At 25.5% G+C, this 18,237-nt stretch overlaps 1 protein-coding gene across 4 annotated transcripts in view; it reads left to right on the top strand.

Moving 5' to 3' along the window:
- Positions 1-16,844, top strand: part of Bma-cgef-1 — a gene marked incomplete at both ends in the record, with an annotated part of 38,862 nt that extends 22,018 nt beyond the window's left edge. The window contains 16 exons of one of the 4 annotated variants that reach the window (XM_043074955.1): positions 2,094-2,213; positions 2,414-2,608; positions 3,878-4,003; positions 4,230-4,310; positions 5,425-5,628; positions 12,741-12,842; positions 13,552-13,725; positions 13,908-14,054; positions 14,244-14,438; positions 14,656-14,748; positions 15,048-15,170; positions 15,326-15,523; positions 15,683-15,822; positions 16,055-16,180; positions 16,298-16,457; positions 16,650-16,844. In XM_043074955.1, coding sequence (XP_042930889.1) covers positions 2,094-2,213; positions 2,414-2,608; positions 3,878-4,003; positions 4,230-4,310; positions 5,425-5,628; positions 12,741-12,842; positions 13,552-13,725; positions 13,908-14,054; positions 14,244-14,438; positions 14,656-14,748; positions 15,048-15,170; positions 15,326-15,523; positions 15,683-15,822; positions 16,055-16,180; positions 16,298-16,457; positions 16,650-16,844 — 2,379 coding nt within the window. Of the gene's footprint in view, positions 1-2,093; positions 2,214-2,413; positions 2,609-3,877; positions 4,004-4,229; positions 4,311-5,424; positions 5,629-8,932; positions 9,134-12,740; positions 12,843-13,551; positions 13,726-13,907; positions 14,055-14,106; positions 14,129-14,243; positions 14,439-14,655; positions 14,749-15,047; positions 15,171-15,325; positions 15,524-15,682; positions 15,823-16,054; positions 16,181-16,297; positions 16,458-16,649 lie in introns of those variants that run through there. The other 3 variants (XM_043074954.1, XM_043074956.1, XM_043074957.1) reach the window with 3 other exon arrangements.
- Between the last annotated feature and the right edge of the window lie 1,393 nt (positions 16,845-18,237).

Raw genomic sequence — 18,237 nt, 5'->3', positions numbered from 1 at the left:
AATGCTGAAATTCTATGAATAGTTCAAAATGATATCATCGGTATGCTAAATGTCGAAATTAAAAGAATATTCGTCACTTTACAACTTTTAAAATATATTATTGCTATCCACAAAAAGTTGATTGATAATTAAGTGTACATTATTTCTAGCAAAGGGGATAATCATGCAAAATTTCATTTCCTATTATCTACAATTTGTTTAATGGTCGTCGAATCATTAATTCTAAAGATTAAATCACACTCCAATGGTTTTTTTTTTTTTTTTTTTTTTGAATATTTGAATAATTGCAGCAGTTGTGCTTCCATGAAAATTTACCACAATTACTGCTTTGTAGAAAAGCTTCAAAAGGTTGTAATTTAGAAAATATTGGAGATCATGATTATCGTATGCCTAGTTATGATTATCATATGTTTAGTCATGATTATCGTGTTATTATGACTATAGCATGCTTTACCATGATTATTATATACTTACTGTGATTATCGTATATTTAGCTCTTGTTTATTTTTGTTAATGAGTTAATTTTTTTGTATTATCTTTGTGTATCTTAACTTAGTTGGACATTTAATTGTCTCTAAGTAATTTTCCTATTAATTATTTTAGTATTATTAGAATACTCAGTTTATTTTTAATGGTGAATAATTAGATTTCAAGCTCATATAAGAAAACTGAAATGCATATCTTTTAATTGAGCCAAGTAAATAAATGTGCACGGATTTTTTGAAAACCTTTTTTTCTTTTTAATATAAGAAGTATAATTTTATAATGCACTGATTCGTTTTAAATTTTTTTTTTTTTTTTTTTTTTTTTTTTAAGAGGAAAAAAGAGCAATTAAAAAAATAAAAAAGCTAGAGTAATATCGTTTTCTTGATATGTCAAAGGAATTACTGAATTCTTGTATCGATACTGATTGAAGTAGCTAAATGAAATCCTAATAGCCGATTGAAATTGAAAATGATGTTATGGCTAATAGGGAATGGAACGAAGTTTCTGGACAACCCATTTCTAATAGCGCAAATTGCTTCTATTAGTCTGATGACTATCAATATAAATAAATATGAAAGAGAATAATAATGTGACACTTCTTCTGTCCACTTTGTCGTCCTTATCATCCTTTCATTTCATTTCCACTTCACCTATTCATATTCTTAGCATAATCATTTTACTGTTAAAATTTTCATCACCTATCAAACTAATTATGTATTGTTTTTACTGTTAGTACTAATCACCAATTATCCAACTTTTAGTTTGTATGATGTCATTTTTATGGTCATTATCTATCATTTATGATTACTTTTAGTAGCATTTTTATTCATATGTCTTTTGACAACTTTCATAGGCTTCTTTTTTAGAAGAAATAAGAAACATCTGAGATATTTTCGAGAAGGATTCACATAATGTATTTGTATTTCTCTTATTCATCATCTAAGAAAATGATAAGTTGGATATTTTTCCTTCAAGCTTCATGGAAATTTTTTCTTTTTTTCTTCAGTCTAGGAGGAAAATTTATTTGAAAAGTTATATCTAATCAATAGATATCGAAATTATCCTTCTCTGAAATTTCATTGCTAATAATATTAAATTTTGTTGACAAAATCGATAGGTAAAAAGTAGCTAACAATATTTTCACAATTTTATGATATTTTCTCAAATTTAATTCGCAAATCTATTCGAGAATTCTCGAAACAATTTCTTACTGTGAATCATTTTATTTATGCAAACTTATATAAATACTTTATAAATGAATTATTTTTTAAAAAATATTTTATATAAATTGATCTTTTAATAAAATACTACCAAATTTAGCAATAATAATAAAATATGATTTTCTTTTTTCTTTCTAGTAACTATGAAAAAGCATGCTGTTTAAATTTTGTATGTATTAACAATTGTTGAAGATTATTATAAACTAGAAGAAGATGGGAAGTAAAAACACACATAGTTTTAAATATTACTAAAAAAATTAGTAATTAAAAAAAAAAAAAAAACGAGTAATGATGTTTACAGTAAAACCTAGTAGAAATATATAACAATAATTGTTGTTAATATTATTATTATTATTATCGTCATTATTATTATTACTATTATTGCAGCTACAATCAGCATTTGCAAAGCATATGATCCATCTGGAAGAGCATCGAGAAGTTGGTGATGGAGTGAGAAAAGCTGAACAATTAGCGCAAGCGCATGCTGAATATTGTCAACAAGCTATGGTTTGTACAGTAATTTATTATTATTACTGTTACTATTATCTTATTATTATTGTTATTATCATTATCATTACTGTCATCGCTACTAGCACTGCCACTGTCATTATTATTATCGCTATTATTATAACTATTATATTTGATATTATCATTATTATTACTGTTCTGATTATCATTATTATTACTACCATTATTCTCAATTTCAGGAAGACGTGGATGGAGCACGTTTATTACGAGATGCAGGACAAGAGCTAATCTCATCACAGGATGTTGAATTAACAGCAAGTTTGTTACCAAAATGTGATGAACTGGATCGTATGGCCGATGCATTAAGCGGCGCACTTGAACGACGTAGCCAAGTGCTACGACTAAGCAAGGACATGCATCAACAAATACATGCAGTAAATTATTAATTATCCTATTCAAATTATTCAACACTTTAAATTATTTCATTATTCAATATGCAAATTTTCTTTTAAATCAACATCTTTAAGTGCATAATACTCGTATTTATCTTTCATGATTAATGAAGAAGTATTTACTGACAAGAATGATTCTTAAGAGAATGTCCTTTTTAATAGTTCCTCAAGTTCTATCTTAAAATGATTAACAAGAAAATGGAAAAAAAAAAAAAAAAAAAACGAAAATAGAGAGAAGTTTCTTTGATGCAAGATAAAACTATTTTTATTTACTTAAATTAAAATTCAAAGAAGTAAGGACATGACAGAATTCGGTAATTTTATAAAATTCATTAATGGTTATTACAAAATGAAGCAACGATTGATATTTCTACGATTTTGAGGATGCGCTTTGCCTGAGATATATAATAAATTATTTGTTATGAAGTACATAGATAGACATCTAAACACGTATACAAAAGTCTTTTAACTTTTCAGTCTTTTAACTATATTAAGATGAAGTAATTATCCATAGATATACGTACAAACGTGTAAACATCAGTCATTTGTATATCAGACATGTTAAGAAGCAATAAGTTATTAATCATGCTTCTTGGTACAAAATTTTTAAAATGCTTCCAAATTTATCTAAAAGATGTGAAGAAGCCATTTGTTCTAAGTATATACTCTCTTCAACAAACTTTAAATCCTTTTAACTTAATCATCCTAAGTTTCAACCAATAACTCTTTTCAAGGAGTCTTTTGCATCGTCCAGTTTCAATTTACTTTTAATAGATTTTAATATAGGAATAATTTTGGAGACCAAAGTTTTTTGCATATGAAAAATTACTGAATTATTTTGATCTATGAATTATGGAAGCACAATAAGTGGTATAGTAAAAATCTTGAATAGTTTACTTTGTTTAATTTTCTATTGCATTTCTTTTTGAAATTTTATCAGGGAAGTTCAATTTTTATTCTCACATTTCCACTTCTTTCATAAAGTTTCAAAATTTTTCTCAATTTTTGCACTTGCATTTATAAATTAATATCTCCAAAAACTTCGAATATTTGAAAAAATTTCTTCCAAAATTTTTGGAAACATAAAAGAAAGAATTTCAATTTTTATTTTTTGTTTGTATTTTATGTTAAAGTTTTATATTCAAATTAAGTGTTTATTGATTATCATTACCGATTACACTTTATTGAATTACTTTATTCTAATAACGGATAATTTCAGTATCAAATATGTATTATTTTCAAGAGTTTTAGGCGAATAATTGGTGTCATCGTGGTGTTGAACTGTTGACGACAATACCATATGACTGTACAGCGGGTAATGCTGCCAGTGCATTAACAACCGTTGACAAATATATCGAAGAAGGCGAATCATTGAAGGTTGAGATGGTTTATAATAGAATAATAATAAAGGGATGATTTGATATGATATGACATGATATCACTAATTAATAAGTTAAGTGGAGCAATTAGTTTCACTTTACCTTTTCTAGCATTCCATTCATTCAGTTATGTTAAAGTATTTTATGGTAAATTATTAGAGCGTTATAATATCAATTTATTAAAAAGTAACATAAATAAAACTTACAATTAAATATATTTTCAGTTGGATATTTTTAATAATGAGCCAAATTTAAACAAATTGATAATGCTCACAACAACTGAAACATCTACATTACTTGCACAGGTATTCTTACTTTAAGTTTAATTTTAGAAAATTAGGAGAAAAGAATTGGCAAATGAATTTAGAATTTACAAATAAGGGATCAATTAAAATATATACTTTTTACATTGCCTAAAACAATTTTTTGTTATTATTTGAATAAATTTGACGAAAATTAGAAAATGAATTTTCCTCATGACTTTATTTGAAAATTTTTGATTACTTTACTTTTTTTCTATTTTTTATAATACAATTACTAATTTGTTGCGACATATAAAATTATTTTTGGTATATTTTAATTGTGTGCTAACTTTAAACTATCGGAAAAACGATGAAAAGTAAAGGGAAATTTTTGCTAATAAATTAAATTAATTTAATATTAATTTGTTGTCCTATATTATCAGTTCTAGAATGAGTGAAAACCAAAAACAAATTAAACTGGGTGAAATTTCTGTTATTATATGGTGCATACTTTTTTGTGTAGTTCTATTCATTAAATAAATTTTAGATTAACAAATTTTTAACTTTATAAAAATTGCACAATTAATAAAATAACTAATAACAAAGAAAAGCAATTAAAGTAGTTCTAGTGTCAAAAAAAGTATTAAGTTAACGGAATAAAAAAAAATACATTTTTCTCCTTCAAAAAAAGAAAAAGAAATAACAGAAAAATGTTTGAAAAAAGGAATGAGAGAATGAAACAATTTCCCAAAGATTTTATGTCGAAAACAGAAAAACAAGAGGAAAAAATAGCTTTTTCATTTTAAATCAAATGACTCCAGAGGGAAGGAAAGGACTGAGTTTGCTTTTTTTTGGAAATTTGCTTCCTTGTATTGATTTTCAAAAAATTTATAAATTTTTATACAGCCTGAAAAAAAAAAACAAATTTTTTTTTTCAGGCTGTATAAAAAACTTTATTTAACAAATCAATTAAAACTTGTGAAATTATCAAGTGTGACTAGTTAAAATTTATTGAAATTAATCGGTGTTTATCGAAATTATCTAAAAAAATAATGCGTGTAAAGAAATATTTTTTTTTTTTTTTATTAAAAAGAAAATGTTAATAATTTTGTGAAAATTAGTTCAAAAAGAGATGACGATCTTTTTTTTCTCGCATGACGTGATTTAAATTTTGTAGGTTGCTGAACGTATCGATGATATGCGACATTTAAGCATTTATCGACGTGATGCATTACAAAAGATGGCACTGCGAGAAATTCGAAAACCACCTGTTCAGATTGTTAGTCCCGAAAAATTACAATGCTCTAACGGTGACCAATGTTGCACAACTATTAGCACAACTACCATTAATAGGAATTCATCTCCAACATCACCGAATAAAGTATCATTTTGATCTCTTCTTTTTTTTAGATTTTTTATTTTAATCTTTTGATAAACTCTAGGATGACAATATCATATTTTATAGACATTTGCAACACGTATTACACGTATATTTAACTTTATGTTATGTATATGTGATACGTACGTCGACATTTAAATTCAATCTACGCATTCCTTTTTCTTACCTTTCAGAACACCAAAAAAAAGAAGTGCATATTCTATCAATAATTGTTATATTTCGATCATAATATTTCTTTAAATATCCATTCTCTTTACCTTATCTAATCACTCTCTCATATCTAACATTTTGTCTATTTTCCCCCTCTCTCTCCCTCTCTCTCTTTCTTTCCCCCCTTTCTCTCTTACTTCTTATTCTTCAATGTTAAAAAAAAAAAAAAATCTGATGGAGAAGATTTTTGATTTAATTTTCTTTTTTTTTAAAAAAAACCCAAATTCATCCATCAATCAATCTAATAGGAATAGATTTCACCCTAATCATAAAAAAATTTTCACCCTTATCCTTATCCATTCTTACTTTTACCTTTACCCTTTATATAACTTTACTCTTTCTTTCCCATCCACTCTTTTTTCTTCCTAACCAATTATTTACAATTTTTGGCGCCTGCAATTTATTCCATATGTTCGATCATTTAACTTATTTGATAGAATTTAGTAAATTTATCCTCTGAAGTCAAATTTATTAAAAAAAAAGAAAAGTGTAATATGTCTGATTTCAACTTTAGTTCGCCTAACTCTTTAAACTTTCTGGTTAATTTGTCAAATAAAAATATAACTTACCAAATCATCTGTTAATTTGTTATTTCAATTCATTATTTAGCTCATTGATCAATATGTCAATAATTTTAATAATTTATTATTTGTTTAAGTCCAATTTGCTTATCTAATTCAACAAATTTCAATAAATATCCAGTGTTTTCCCATTTCATAAATGATTAATTTAAATTTAGAACTTTTTCTTTTTGAAATTTCATTTCATTTGTTAGTGAAGCAAACTGGTTTAGCTTTATTGACGTCATTGGTAATGTTTACATTTCTCCCAGAAAAAAAGATGCGACAATTGACAATCAATAAAATATGATAAAGCATAAAATACTTGTAGTAAGTATAAAATGAAACTGCTACTTTTATAATATTCATTTCTATCCTAAAATTTTTTATTTCTTCTATTTTACAACTATTTTATGCAATAAATTTTAATTAATATAGTTTAATTTCATTCATTTCTTTTTATTCCTTTCATTGAATTGCTCTGATTATTCTATTTTGCATTTAATTTTATTCATATACTTTCGTTTTTCCTTTAAAGTTTTTATTTCTTCTATTTGATATATAAATATAAAATTCATTTAATATTTCAAATTTCATTCATTTCTAGTATTTAATCCATTATTATACTTCTTCACCACTTTTTCCTTTTTTTTTTTCATCCTTTTTATGTATTTAAATGAATTTCAAGAAGTGAAAAATAAGAGGAAAGACTTTTTGCCATAAATCTAACTCTCAATGATAGTAAGTTACTTTATATGTGAGATACTTTGACTTTACTACCAATGACAAGTAAATTGACATATCCACTGGAAATGCATTTAAAAAGAAATAAAGTTTAAAAGAGGGATAATATAGTTGTGTATCGTGATGTAATGATATGAGAGAGAGAGAGAGAGAGAGAGAGAGAGGGAGGGAGGGAGAGGTAGAGAGGAGATAGATTGTGGATGATAAATGTTTGAAAAGGAAGGAGAAGTTTGTCCCGCGGAAGAAATAAGAAAGAGGAAGAAAAGCGCGGCGCAATTATATCGATCAACACTTCTAGTTCTACCTCACCTCAGCAACCTTAACTTCTCATTTCACATCATCCTCGCTTTCATAATTATTCTTCTCCCTAATTAATTAAGTGCTTATTTTTCATTTTGATTTCTTCATTAACAATTACCTATTTCATCCATACTCATATATTTAAGTTTGTCTAATGTCTGTGTGTGTGTGTGTGTGTGTGTATACAAGGGCATCCTTGTATGCGTGTTATTAATGAATCAGTGATTATTAATTAGGTAAGAGTGATATTTGTAAATATGTGGGATATTTTAATTGATAATTTAATTTTCATTAATTATTAGCAATTAAATTATATTTAATTTTTATACAAATCAACTCTATGAATGATATCATTGTTCAATATTTATTTGATATTAAAATTAAAATTTTTGGACATATTCTTTCTTTTAGTTTTTGATTAACAAAATTTTAGAAATTCAAATAGTGTAGTTGAAAAGTTACGTAAATAAGAAAGATTGTTGTTGTTGTTGTTGCTATTTTTATTTTGTCATGAGATAGTGATGTAAGATAATAAGACTAATGATGGATAGAGTTGGAGAAATAATAGTACTGGAAATGAAAATGAAAAATTGGTATTTGGTAAAGAATTAAAAATGAGTGAAGTTTTTAAATAAAAAGAAAAATAAATTTTACCAAAGACTAAGTCAATTATTTTATTTTATCTTGTTTTTTTCATTCGAATATTTCCGTAAATTTTTATTTCATTTGTTTCAATTTACTTAATTTAGTTGAAAATATCTTTTTTTAATTCACTTATCTAGCTAAAAAAAAAAAAAAAAATTTAACTTAAAAAAAAAACGATTTAAGCATTGATGATGCTTGCAAATACCACTCTGTCATTGTTCAATTTCATTTTATTCTCTCTTCACTTTAAACAGTTTTCATCACTGATATTGATGAAGTGATAAAAAAGAGAGAGACGAAAAAAGATAGAATGATAGAGAGAGAAGGAGAGAAAGAGAGTGAGAGATTTAACGATTTACAAGCTATCCTCTCTTTTTCTTTCCTTTTTTTTTGAAAAAGGAAAAAGTTTTTTCTTTTTATTTCTCATTTTGATTGTTTGTTAGCATTTAGTTTACACGAATTTGAAATGATCCAAATTGCTGTGCTTTCTTTTTTCTTTTTTTGATTTTTAAATTAAGAATGGAACTTTATAATTTTAGAAAATTTTAATCAATATTTCTTGAAAAAAAGACGGACGGTAATTTTTTTTCTTTTTTCTGGAAAATATTCGATTCACTTTTTTTTTCCCTTTGCATATATTATATATAATCAATATCTGTAGTAATGATTATAATTTTTTCTTTGTTAGCCCAGTTATTATTTAGGGGCTAGCAATAACTGCCTTAACTTTGATATTCCTCGCATTGAATTATTCATTTTTGATCATTTTTGTCTGATATTTGAGGTTTGCTATGTAGGAGTGTACATTAGGGCATGATCGTTTGGGAATGATCAGACGCCAGGTATTTCATCTTTCACTTCGTGCAAAGCAAAAAGCAAATTACACATCGAATAGAGAATGCAAATCTAGCCGGAATACTATTACCGATTTTCCGGATGATGATTCAAATGAACCGTTGTCACATTTTGTTGATGAATGTTGCATGGATGAAAATGAATTGAGCAGAAATGGAAAACATTTCAAAAGGGTCAGATATTTTCTCTCATTGTTTCAAATTCTGGTCAGATAAACTAATAATTTTAATTTTTGAGTTTAAAATTTGTTCAGTTTGAAATTTAAATTTTAAAATTTGACATATGATAATAGGATGCCATTGAAGGAATACATGCAAGGACAAAAGAATGAAAAAAGGGCGGAAAAAACCGTTATTTTTTTGTTTTTTTCAAGGATATTACTATATGAAATTGAAGGCCAAGTGCCATATGATGGCTTTTTTTAGCACTCATTTACATTCTATTTAATTTCAAATCAATTTATTTTGGAAGTCTTTTCAAGCGAAAATTACATTTGCAAATGCTGAGCTAACCATGACATTTATCGTTGTTGCTTTTTTTTTCCTGGAAGAAGGAAGGAGGAAGATGTTGAATGAATGAAAAATTATCAAGCAATAATTTTTAACCAAAGAAATTAGTCAAGCGAAATTAGTTTGTTAATTAATATTGTTAAAAAAAAATTTATGCAAGATTATTTAGACTTTTCTTGTCCTTTTCCTGATTTTATAAATTAGAAAAGAAAAGAATTGACAATAGAATATTAATATTGATAAAGAATAAAACCGTGCTATGAACTAAATATGATTGGTTCAATTATTATTTTGATTAATATTAATTAATTAACTTTAAAAATATCAAGTGTTTTTTTTCGAATTTAAAAAAAGTTAATCAACAAAAGATACGTAAAGATTAACACAAACAGACAGTAAACAATTATTTAATGATATGAAAACAAATTTAATCATTGTTTTATTGATATTGAACAAATTGTATTCATAAATGTTAACGAAGAAAATATATCAGTAAAATAATGTTATGCCATTTTATGTTCTTTAATAAAAACGATAAATTTCATAAAAATGCCATTTGTTTATTAAAATCAAAGTCAGTTGACTTTTTTCAAAATTGTACAAGTTTTTTCATTTCTAAACTTCCATCACATATATTCAATAAAATTTTATTCATTTAATGAATTTCAATAATCTCGTTTTCCCTTCTCTCTTTTCGCTTCTTCTCTCTCTCTCTCTCTCTCTTTATCCCTCCCTCCCTCATTCTTTCCATCTTTTTCCTTTTTCAGCATTTTATTTCCTTCTAATTTTTCTTTTCACCATTAAAAATTTTCATGTATTTTCCGTTAAAAGGATAATTAAAGGATCAAAATTGATAGAATAAGAGAAAATTAACTATTCATTATTTGTGATATTCAATAATGTAAATAATAATAAGAAATGATCAACATAAAGTAAACGAATGTCTTTAAAAAAGATTTATGTAAATTTATTGGCAGTAATCTATTTCACATTATCGTTTCTATTGATAATTGTTATTATTTTTGAAATTAACGTTAAATTAATAAAAACTACACAATGTATATGTGTTTTGTAATGATAGCTAAGATCCAATCTAGTATGAAATGAGCAAAAAAAAAGAAAAATAGTTTAATTAATTAATTTTGAGTTTTTGTTAATATTTGTTTTAAAATGGTCTAAATTTAAATTGATGACTTAAAATGATTATGATGTGATAAAATAGAAGTGATATAAAATGATAGTAGATTATCGCTAATATTAATAAATTGCCAAATTGGAACAAATAATTTCGAAAGTGGGATATTTCTTGATCTTTTGCATTATCGTCGTTATCATCTTTATCATCACCATTATCGTTATCATTGTCCTATGATTGTGTTAGAATTGTTTATTGAAGCAAAAACAAAACTATTATACTCAATTTCATACCTCCATTAGTTGAAATTATGAATTAAATTTATTTTACTCATCTATTTCAAGTCTAATTTAAATTTAGCCCATTAATCCAACTTGTGCATTATTCTTCTTATCATGTCAATTTTTAATTCCATTTTTTTTTTTTTTAATAAGTAATAATCAATAATTATTTTATTTATGCATAATTTTAGTTTTTTCTCTCTTTCTCTCCTTGTCTTTAAAGAAGCTAAGTAGGAGAATACGGAAGAAGAATGGTTGCAATTGAAATTTCGCGGGATGAAACGGATAGTCAAAAGGATGGGACTTGTATGATAGTATCAGAATACATTCCACCACTCATTCATTCTTTCTTTCTTTCTCTTTCTCTCTCCTCCTTTAACCATATTTTTTGAGGTCACCTATATCCTTATCATTGCATCATTCATTTCTACATAAATGATATCTTTATTTATCATTCTCTTCATTTATTTCATATTCTTATTATTTGTTATCACTCATTTATTATATTATCATTATTTATGACTGAATTATTCATTTATTAAAATTATATATTATTGCTAATAATTTTATCAATTTAACATTTCTATTTTTATTTTTATTCTTTGATATTTATACATTTTTGATTGGTAATATTATTTGACAGAAATTATTACCTTTTCTCATTTTTTTTTTTTTTGAGTATGTATTATTTGATAAGAATTAATAATTATTTTTCCCGGTTTTTAGCATTATTTTATTGAAACGTTTGATTTTTGGTTATGAAATATTTCTTTCTCGTCTTCTTCTAAGTTTATGATTTACTATGTTAACTTCCAATAAAATTTGTCAATATTTAAGAAAATAAAAAAATTTTTTTTTATTTTCGTTAAATTCTTTTTTTTTAAAATGGATCGAAAAATTTTTGAATAAATATTCGATAGAAAGAAATGATAAATTGAAAGAGCTATTCTGCGTTCAATGAAGTGGTTGAAGTTGAAGTGCATATTTAGAGTCTTTAATATAATGAACTCTTCATTTTTTGCCTTTTCTACTTTCATTTTCAGGCTTTTCTCATTATTAACTTAATATACTCTCTCTCCCTCTCTCTCTCTTTCCCTTTCCCTCGGATAAAAACTAGTACTATTTGAACTATTTCTTTCCTTTTTAATTTCTGCAACTTCTTTTTCTTATTAATGAAAATGGTTCATATTTACTTCAACACCAAAATCATTTATATTTCAATTTTCATCATCTTTTCTCATCTTCTTTCTCCTCCTAAATCAGTTTGTTATCACTGATAATGAAATATGTTGTTATCACTCACTCATTCATTCATTTGGTTATTTATCTATTATTTGCTTAACACTTAATAATTAATAATTAATTATCATCGACTATGATGCAAAAAACAACCGGTGTTTTTTTTTGAAATACAACTAAATTCGAAAGTCAATTATTCTTTTGTTTTTGTTTCACGCATTATTGGAAGTAATTTTAATTTTTTGCACATTAACAATTCAGCGGTTCTTTTTTTTTTTTTAAATTGTTTTAGTGCTAAATTTGAAAAAAAAAAAAATCAACCAATTTTTCACCCATAATTTACGCATTCTCATTTTGTTTTCAACGACTAAAAAAAAAAATGAAAAGTTTTATTAATTGTTAATGCATATTATAATCAATTAATTCAAATATTTTTGTACAAATAATCATTCATTTATTTTAATTATTTGTCAAACATTTTCCTTTCATCATTTTATTTCAAATTTATTATTTTTTATTTCAAACATCCTTACTTTATTATCGCTAAGTTTTCTTCTTTTTCCTTCTTTTTCATCATTCATTCATTTGTATCATTGTTATTTTTCTTTAATTTCAGCAGCATACCAATCTAATTAATTCTAATAATTCTGATGTTGTGATGTTTTTCAAATCACGCATACGCAAATCGAAATCATGGTCTGCACCTATTCGGCAAACGGTACGATATTTGTTTCCCTGTTTGTTTGTTTCATTTTCATTTTTATTTTATCCTCGTATCTTTAATTCTTCTTATCTCGTTATCTCTCTCTCCCTCTTTATCTCCGTTCCTCTTTATTTTACCTCTTTTCATCTTTCCTATTTCTCATGCTTGTTTTAATTTAATTCAATTGAATTCGATTTAGTTGTAATTCATGATGATGTATAAAAAAAGGAAAAATGTGTGATAATTAGATGGTTAATTTTTTTTTTGTTTTTATTTGATTTTCTTATCGTCAGTTCTTCATTTTCTCTTCTTTTCTCTCTCTCTTTCTCTCCTCGTTGTATTTGTCTTTACTTTCTCCTCAGTTTATTTCAATTTAATTTATTTCAAATTAATGATGATAAGTAAGGAAGAAAAGATTTGTTTATAAGATAATCGGATGATCACTTTGTTTATTAGAAGAAACGTCTTATAAAACAAGAAATAGAAAATATGAAAAGAATGTTCCTGAATTTTATTATCGATGTTTATCATTTCAAATTTATCAGTCCAAACAAAGGTCAAAAATGGAAATGTACATATGTATATATGGCTTAAACATATTATTTTTCCTACCATAATATAAAATTATTTGAAATGTTATTAATTAAGTAATTATTTGACAATTGTCATATAAGAAGAAATATAATTAATTAATCAATTAAGTTTTTTCTTTGTCATATTGCAGCGTCAAATTGAAGTGCTTCATGACAATCCTCAAAATGCATTCATATGTGGAAAAAATGCTGAATATGGTGGTCCAGTTGGTAATAGCAGTGATAGTAGTAGTAGTGGTGTTGGTGGTGCGACAATTGGATTTGATCAACCTGCTTCACTCCTAAATTTTGCCATCTCTGAATTAGTAAGAATAATTTTTAATTTTCGTATCCTTTTTTTTTTTTGATTTTATATCACCATGAGAAGTGCTTTTTTTCAGCATTTAATACGGTTCCGGTTTATTCGATAATTTATTTTTCAATGAATTCCAATTTTTCTTGTAGTTAATTGCTTCATTGATTCATTTATAATTTTTAAATTTTACAGGTAAATACGGAACAAAGTTATGTTCGTGAATTAAAATCAATCGTTGATTTTTATATTAGACCATTTGAGGCACCTGAAAATGAGCATTTAATAACATCTCATTTAAGGGATCGTTCTGATATATTATTTGGTAATATTCCTGACTTGGTTAGTCTTATTACCTTATTATTTATTTACTTATTTATCATTTTTATTGCAGTGATATATTTAATAATTTATTTGTTTCATCATCTTATTTTTTTACCTATTTAATATTCATTTACTTATCATTGTTTTATTTATTCACTTATTTATTATTTATTTACTTATCATTTTCATCTAATTTCCATATTGCAGTTGAATTTTCACAGTAACTATCTTTTGGCTGATTTTCTGGCTGCGGGAAATTCAATAAACGAAATATGCCGATGTTTTCTCAATCATCGTAATAAATTCCTTCAACTTTATCATCATTACTGTCAAAATAAACCCTTAGGTGAAGCATTACGACGGGAACAACAGCCGGACGGAGCGGTTGCTAAATTTTTTATGGTCTTTTTTTAATTTTTATTTTATGTAATACTTTTTTCTTAGATTTGACACATGAAAAGAAACAAAAGAAATAATTGAAAAAAAAGTGATATTACTTGTCTTTTTTTGCACATATCATAAAAGTTATATATGAAAGAATATGTAATAAGAAAATGCTTGCTATATGAAATAGTAATTGTATAATTATCTTAATTTAGATATTTAATTAAAATTTTAGGAATGTCAAAAACGAGCTGGACATCCATTACCATTAAGTGCTTATTTATTGAAACCGGTGCAAAGGATTACCAAATATCAACTTTTGTTAAAAGTAATTAAGCTCATCATTAACAAAAGCCTAAAATTGGACATTCATCTCCTTTTATTCCTTATCAGTTATCTATAAACTATTTTCTTTTTAAAAATTTTAATATATTGATTTGATTCAAAGAAATATCATTTATTTAACTTATGAATAGCATGACTAGTTAGTTAAGTTTCTGCAATAATCAAAGATTATTCAATCATTTCACATCTAAATTTACTAAACATTTGCTATTTTTTTTTTTTTTTTACTAAACAATTGATTGTTCATTATTTCAATAACTTGCATATTTTGTCATTTTGCAGGAAGTACACCGTCACTGTTCAGATCAGGCTAAGCCTCATGTTGATGAAGCTTTAGCCTCTATGTTAGATCTCTTGGCTCAGCTTAATACAGCAATGCATCAATTACATATTGCTGGATTTGTAGTAATTATTATCTGCTTTTTTTTTTTCGAAGAAAAAAAATCATGACTAATTTAAATTCCAAAGTCGTGATGAATTTAACTCTTTATGTGAATCATATAATTCACTTTAAAATATACAAATTCATTTTAAAAAAGTAATGATTGGATTTATTTTAGGGTGATTTATGTCAAATGGGTCCATTAAGACTTCAAAATGAATGTGACATTTATCCATTCAAGAAGAGAACTCGTCGTCTTAATAAACCTCAACGTCGACATTTGTTCCTATTTGATGGTGGTTTATTATTTTGCAAAAAACGATCACAATCTTTGCCGTACGCTTCTGAATATTATGAACATAAGTTATCTATACCAGTAAGTAAATAATTATTAGTTTTTTTTTTTTTTTTGCTATTGAAATTAATTTAATTAAAACTTGTTAATTTAATCAAGTTTTATAACTTTTATTTCTCATACACTTTTTTTTTTTTTTTTTTTTTAAAGAAAAAAGTTTAGAAACATCGATCATTTCAGACGTGTAGTCTTGGCTTCTCGGAAACATCAAAGACATCATCTGCACGTTTTGAAGTTTGGGATGAGACGAAAAATGAAGCATATGTAGTGCAACCTATTGATGAATCTGCTCGGATAAAATGGATACAACGACTTTATAGGTAATACTTAAGTTTTTTTATTTTCATTATATGCTTATAAATATCTCTAATATGGGTGGATGAAACTAATTGTATTGAACTTTTCATGAATAAAATAATCGTTCTAAACAATTAATTGATTGTTTACCTGAACTTTTAATCTTTGTAAATTCGGTTATGATAATAAAACGAGTTTTGAATTTCAAATCTGAAAAAAAAAAAAAGGAAAAAGATCTGGAATTTATTATTTTAGGATAGTTGGTGAACGTGTAACGCATCGTGATCGATTAAGTCAACAACATCGACCGATGCGCCCACAATCTTGGGCTTCAACAATTTCCACTGATAGTATTCGTTCTTCCGACACAACCACAGATGGGTGAGTTATTTTACTTGAAATTAAAATTTAAAAAAATTACATAATGTTAATCATTTCAAATGAAATAATAATTTGAAATCATTCGTTCATGACGAATATTTAAAATTCTAATTGCAGTAGTGTTGTGGATGGAAATGGTAACAATTCAAATGGTATTTATTGTTCATCTCCCTCTTCCGGATCACCAACATTTGTGCCGATTATATCAGATGAAGATCCGGATAATAATATCACTACAAATGATCAGCTACAAACACGTTCATACAGTTGTCCAGAGGTTAAACCATTACTTTTTTTTTGAATATAAATATAAGTATGTACTACTATTATTACTCTTAACTGATATATTTTTCCTTGCTAAATTATTATCAATTATTATTATTGTTATCACTATTATTATTACTTATTGTTATTGTTATGTCAAAAAAAATTTGTCCAATTATCATAATATAATTTTTTTATTTTTCAGAATTCACTAGGAAGCTTATCACCATCACCACTATCATCATCAACAACGACAACAAAACCAATAACAACGGCAACAATACCATCAGCAGGTGTACTAAATACAATATTAGCAAAATCATTAACAACAACAACAGCGACACCATTAAATACAATTATTGAAAGCTCTTCATCTACTGAATTATTTGCAACAATTTAGTGTACTACTTATTTATTTTATGATTTTTCTCTCTTTTCACCTCTGGTTAATTAAGTTTTTCTCACCTTTAGATCAATTAATAGCGATTTGTTTAGGTTATTAATGAAAAGGTAAAAATGAGGAAGAAAGAAAAAAGGAAAAAGACTTGAAAATTTATTCAATAAAATAAATAATATAAAATTTCTTTTTCTTTGATTACAAAATTTCCTTTTTTTCTTTTGTTTTGTTTACAAAGTTAGGTTAATATTTATACAACAATAACTTTTCAAACATTGGAAGAATAAGCAAAATGAATTTTATTTCATTCTATTTATAACAATTCTGAAAAAAAAAAAATGAAGTGAGAAAACTATTTGCAAATTTAATTTATTTTATTGTAGAAGTATTTTATTCATACAAATAAGAGCTATTGTTATGCTCATTTATTAGGTGTATTATATCTAAACATTACTGCTATTTATTTGCTTTAATTTAATTCAATTCAATTCAATTACAGTTACAATCCCTGGTGATTTTTCTTTCTTTCTTGTTGTTATTATTATATTTGCTGCATTCCTTGTAATTTCATTCTTTTTATTTATTTTCTTTTATTTTTATATATTTCACTTTTTCATTATATATATATATATATGTTCCGCTCTATTGTTGTGCTATAAAGTGTAAATGAAATGAATGAATCGATGAATTATTTACATTACAGTTAAAATTTACAATTCGTGCATCATTTGCTTAGACAATAAGAATCACATCTTTCAATTATTCGTTTATTTTAAACACAGCAATAGCCATTTTGTATGTGCTATTTTTGTTCATACAATAGCAGTTCTATTTTATGCATGAGGAAAAAAATATGATAATTTGTTATTTAATTCAACATTTTCTCTTGGGATGGGAATTTAATATTAAAAATTATTTGCTCTTGCGATAAGAGTTTAATATTACAATTGGTAATCGTTTAGTAATGATAATTGATTGCTTGCACTAGAATAGCATTTTAATTTGATCTTTACAAGTGGGTAAAATTTGAAAATTCCAGAAGGAATTCTAAAAAATATTTGTAATTTATAGTGAACGATATATGATTCATCAAACTGCTCCGCAACTGATTATTAAACAAATGAATTAAAATTAAAATTTAAAGCAAAACTTCAATCTCAAGCCGAATTATTCTACTTTTTCCGAAGAAAGAAAAAAGTGAATAACTGTAGAAAGACGTCAATCGAATCTTCAGGAACTGATACAATTTCTATTTATTTTAGAAATTATATCATTTGAATTGTTTGCATGATATAATAACCATTTAATGCAAATTTCGATTGGTAGAGGCAATTTTTTCACAAATTTTCCAGAAAAGTAGCATAGATTTTGAGATTCAATATTTAGTGCGATTAAA

This window comes from Brugia malayi, assembly GCF_000002995.4.
Source record: "Brugia malayi strain FR3 genome assembly, contig: Bm_v4_ChrX_scaffold_001, whole genome shotgun sequence".
NCBI classification, from domain to species: Eukaryota; Metazoa; Nematoda; class Chromadorea; order Rhabditida; family Onchocercidae; genus Brugia; species Brugia malayi.
The sequence above is the reverse complement of the archived record's forward strand: the minus strand, read 5'-3'. Positions and strand labels throughout refer to the sequence as shown.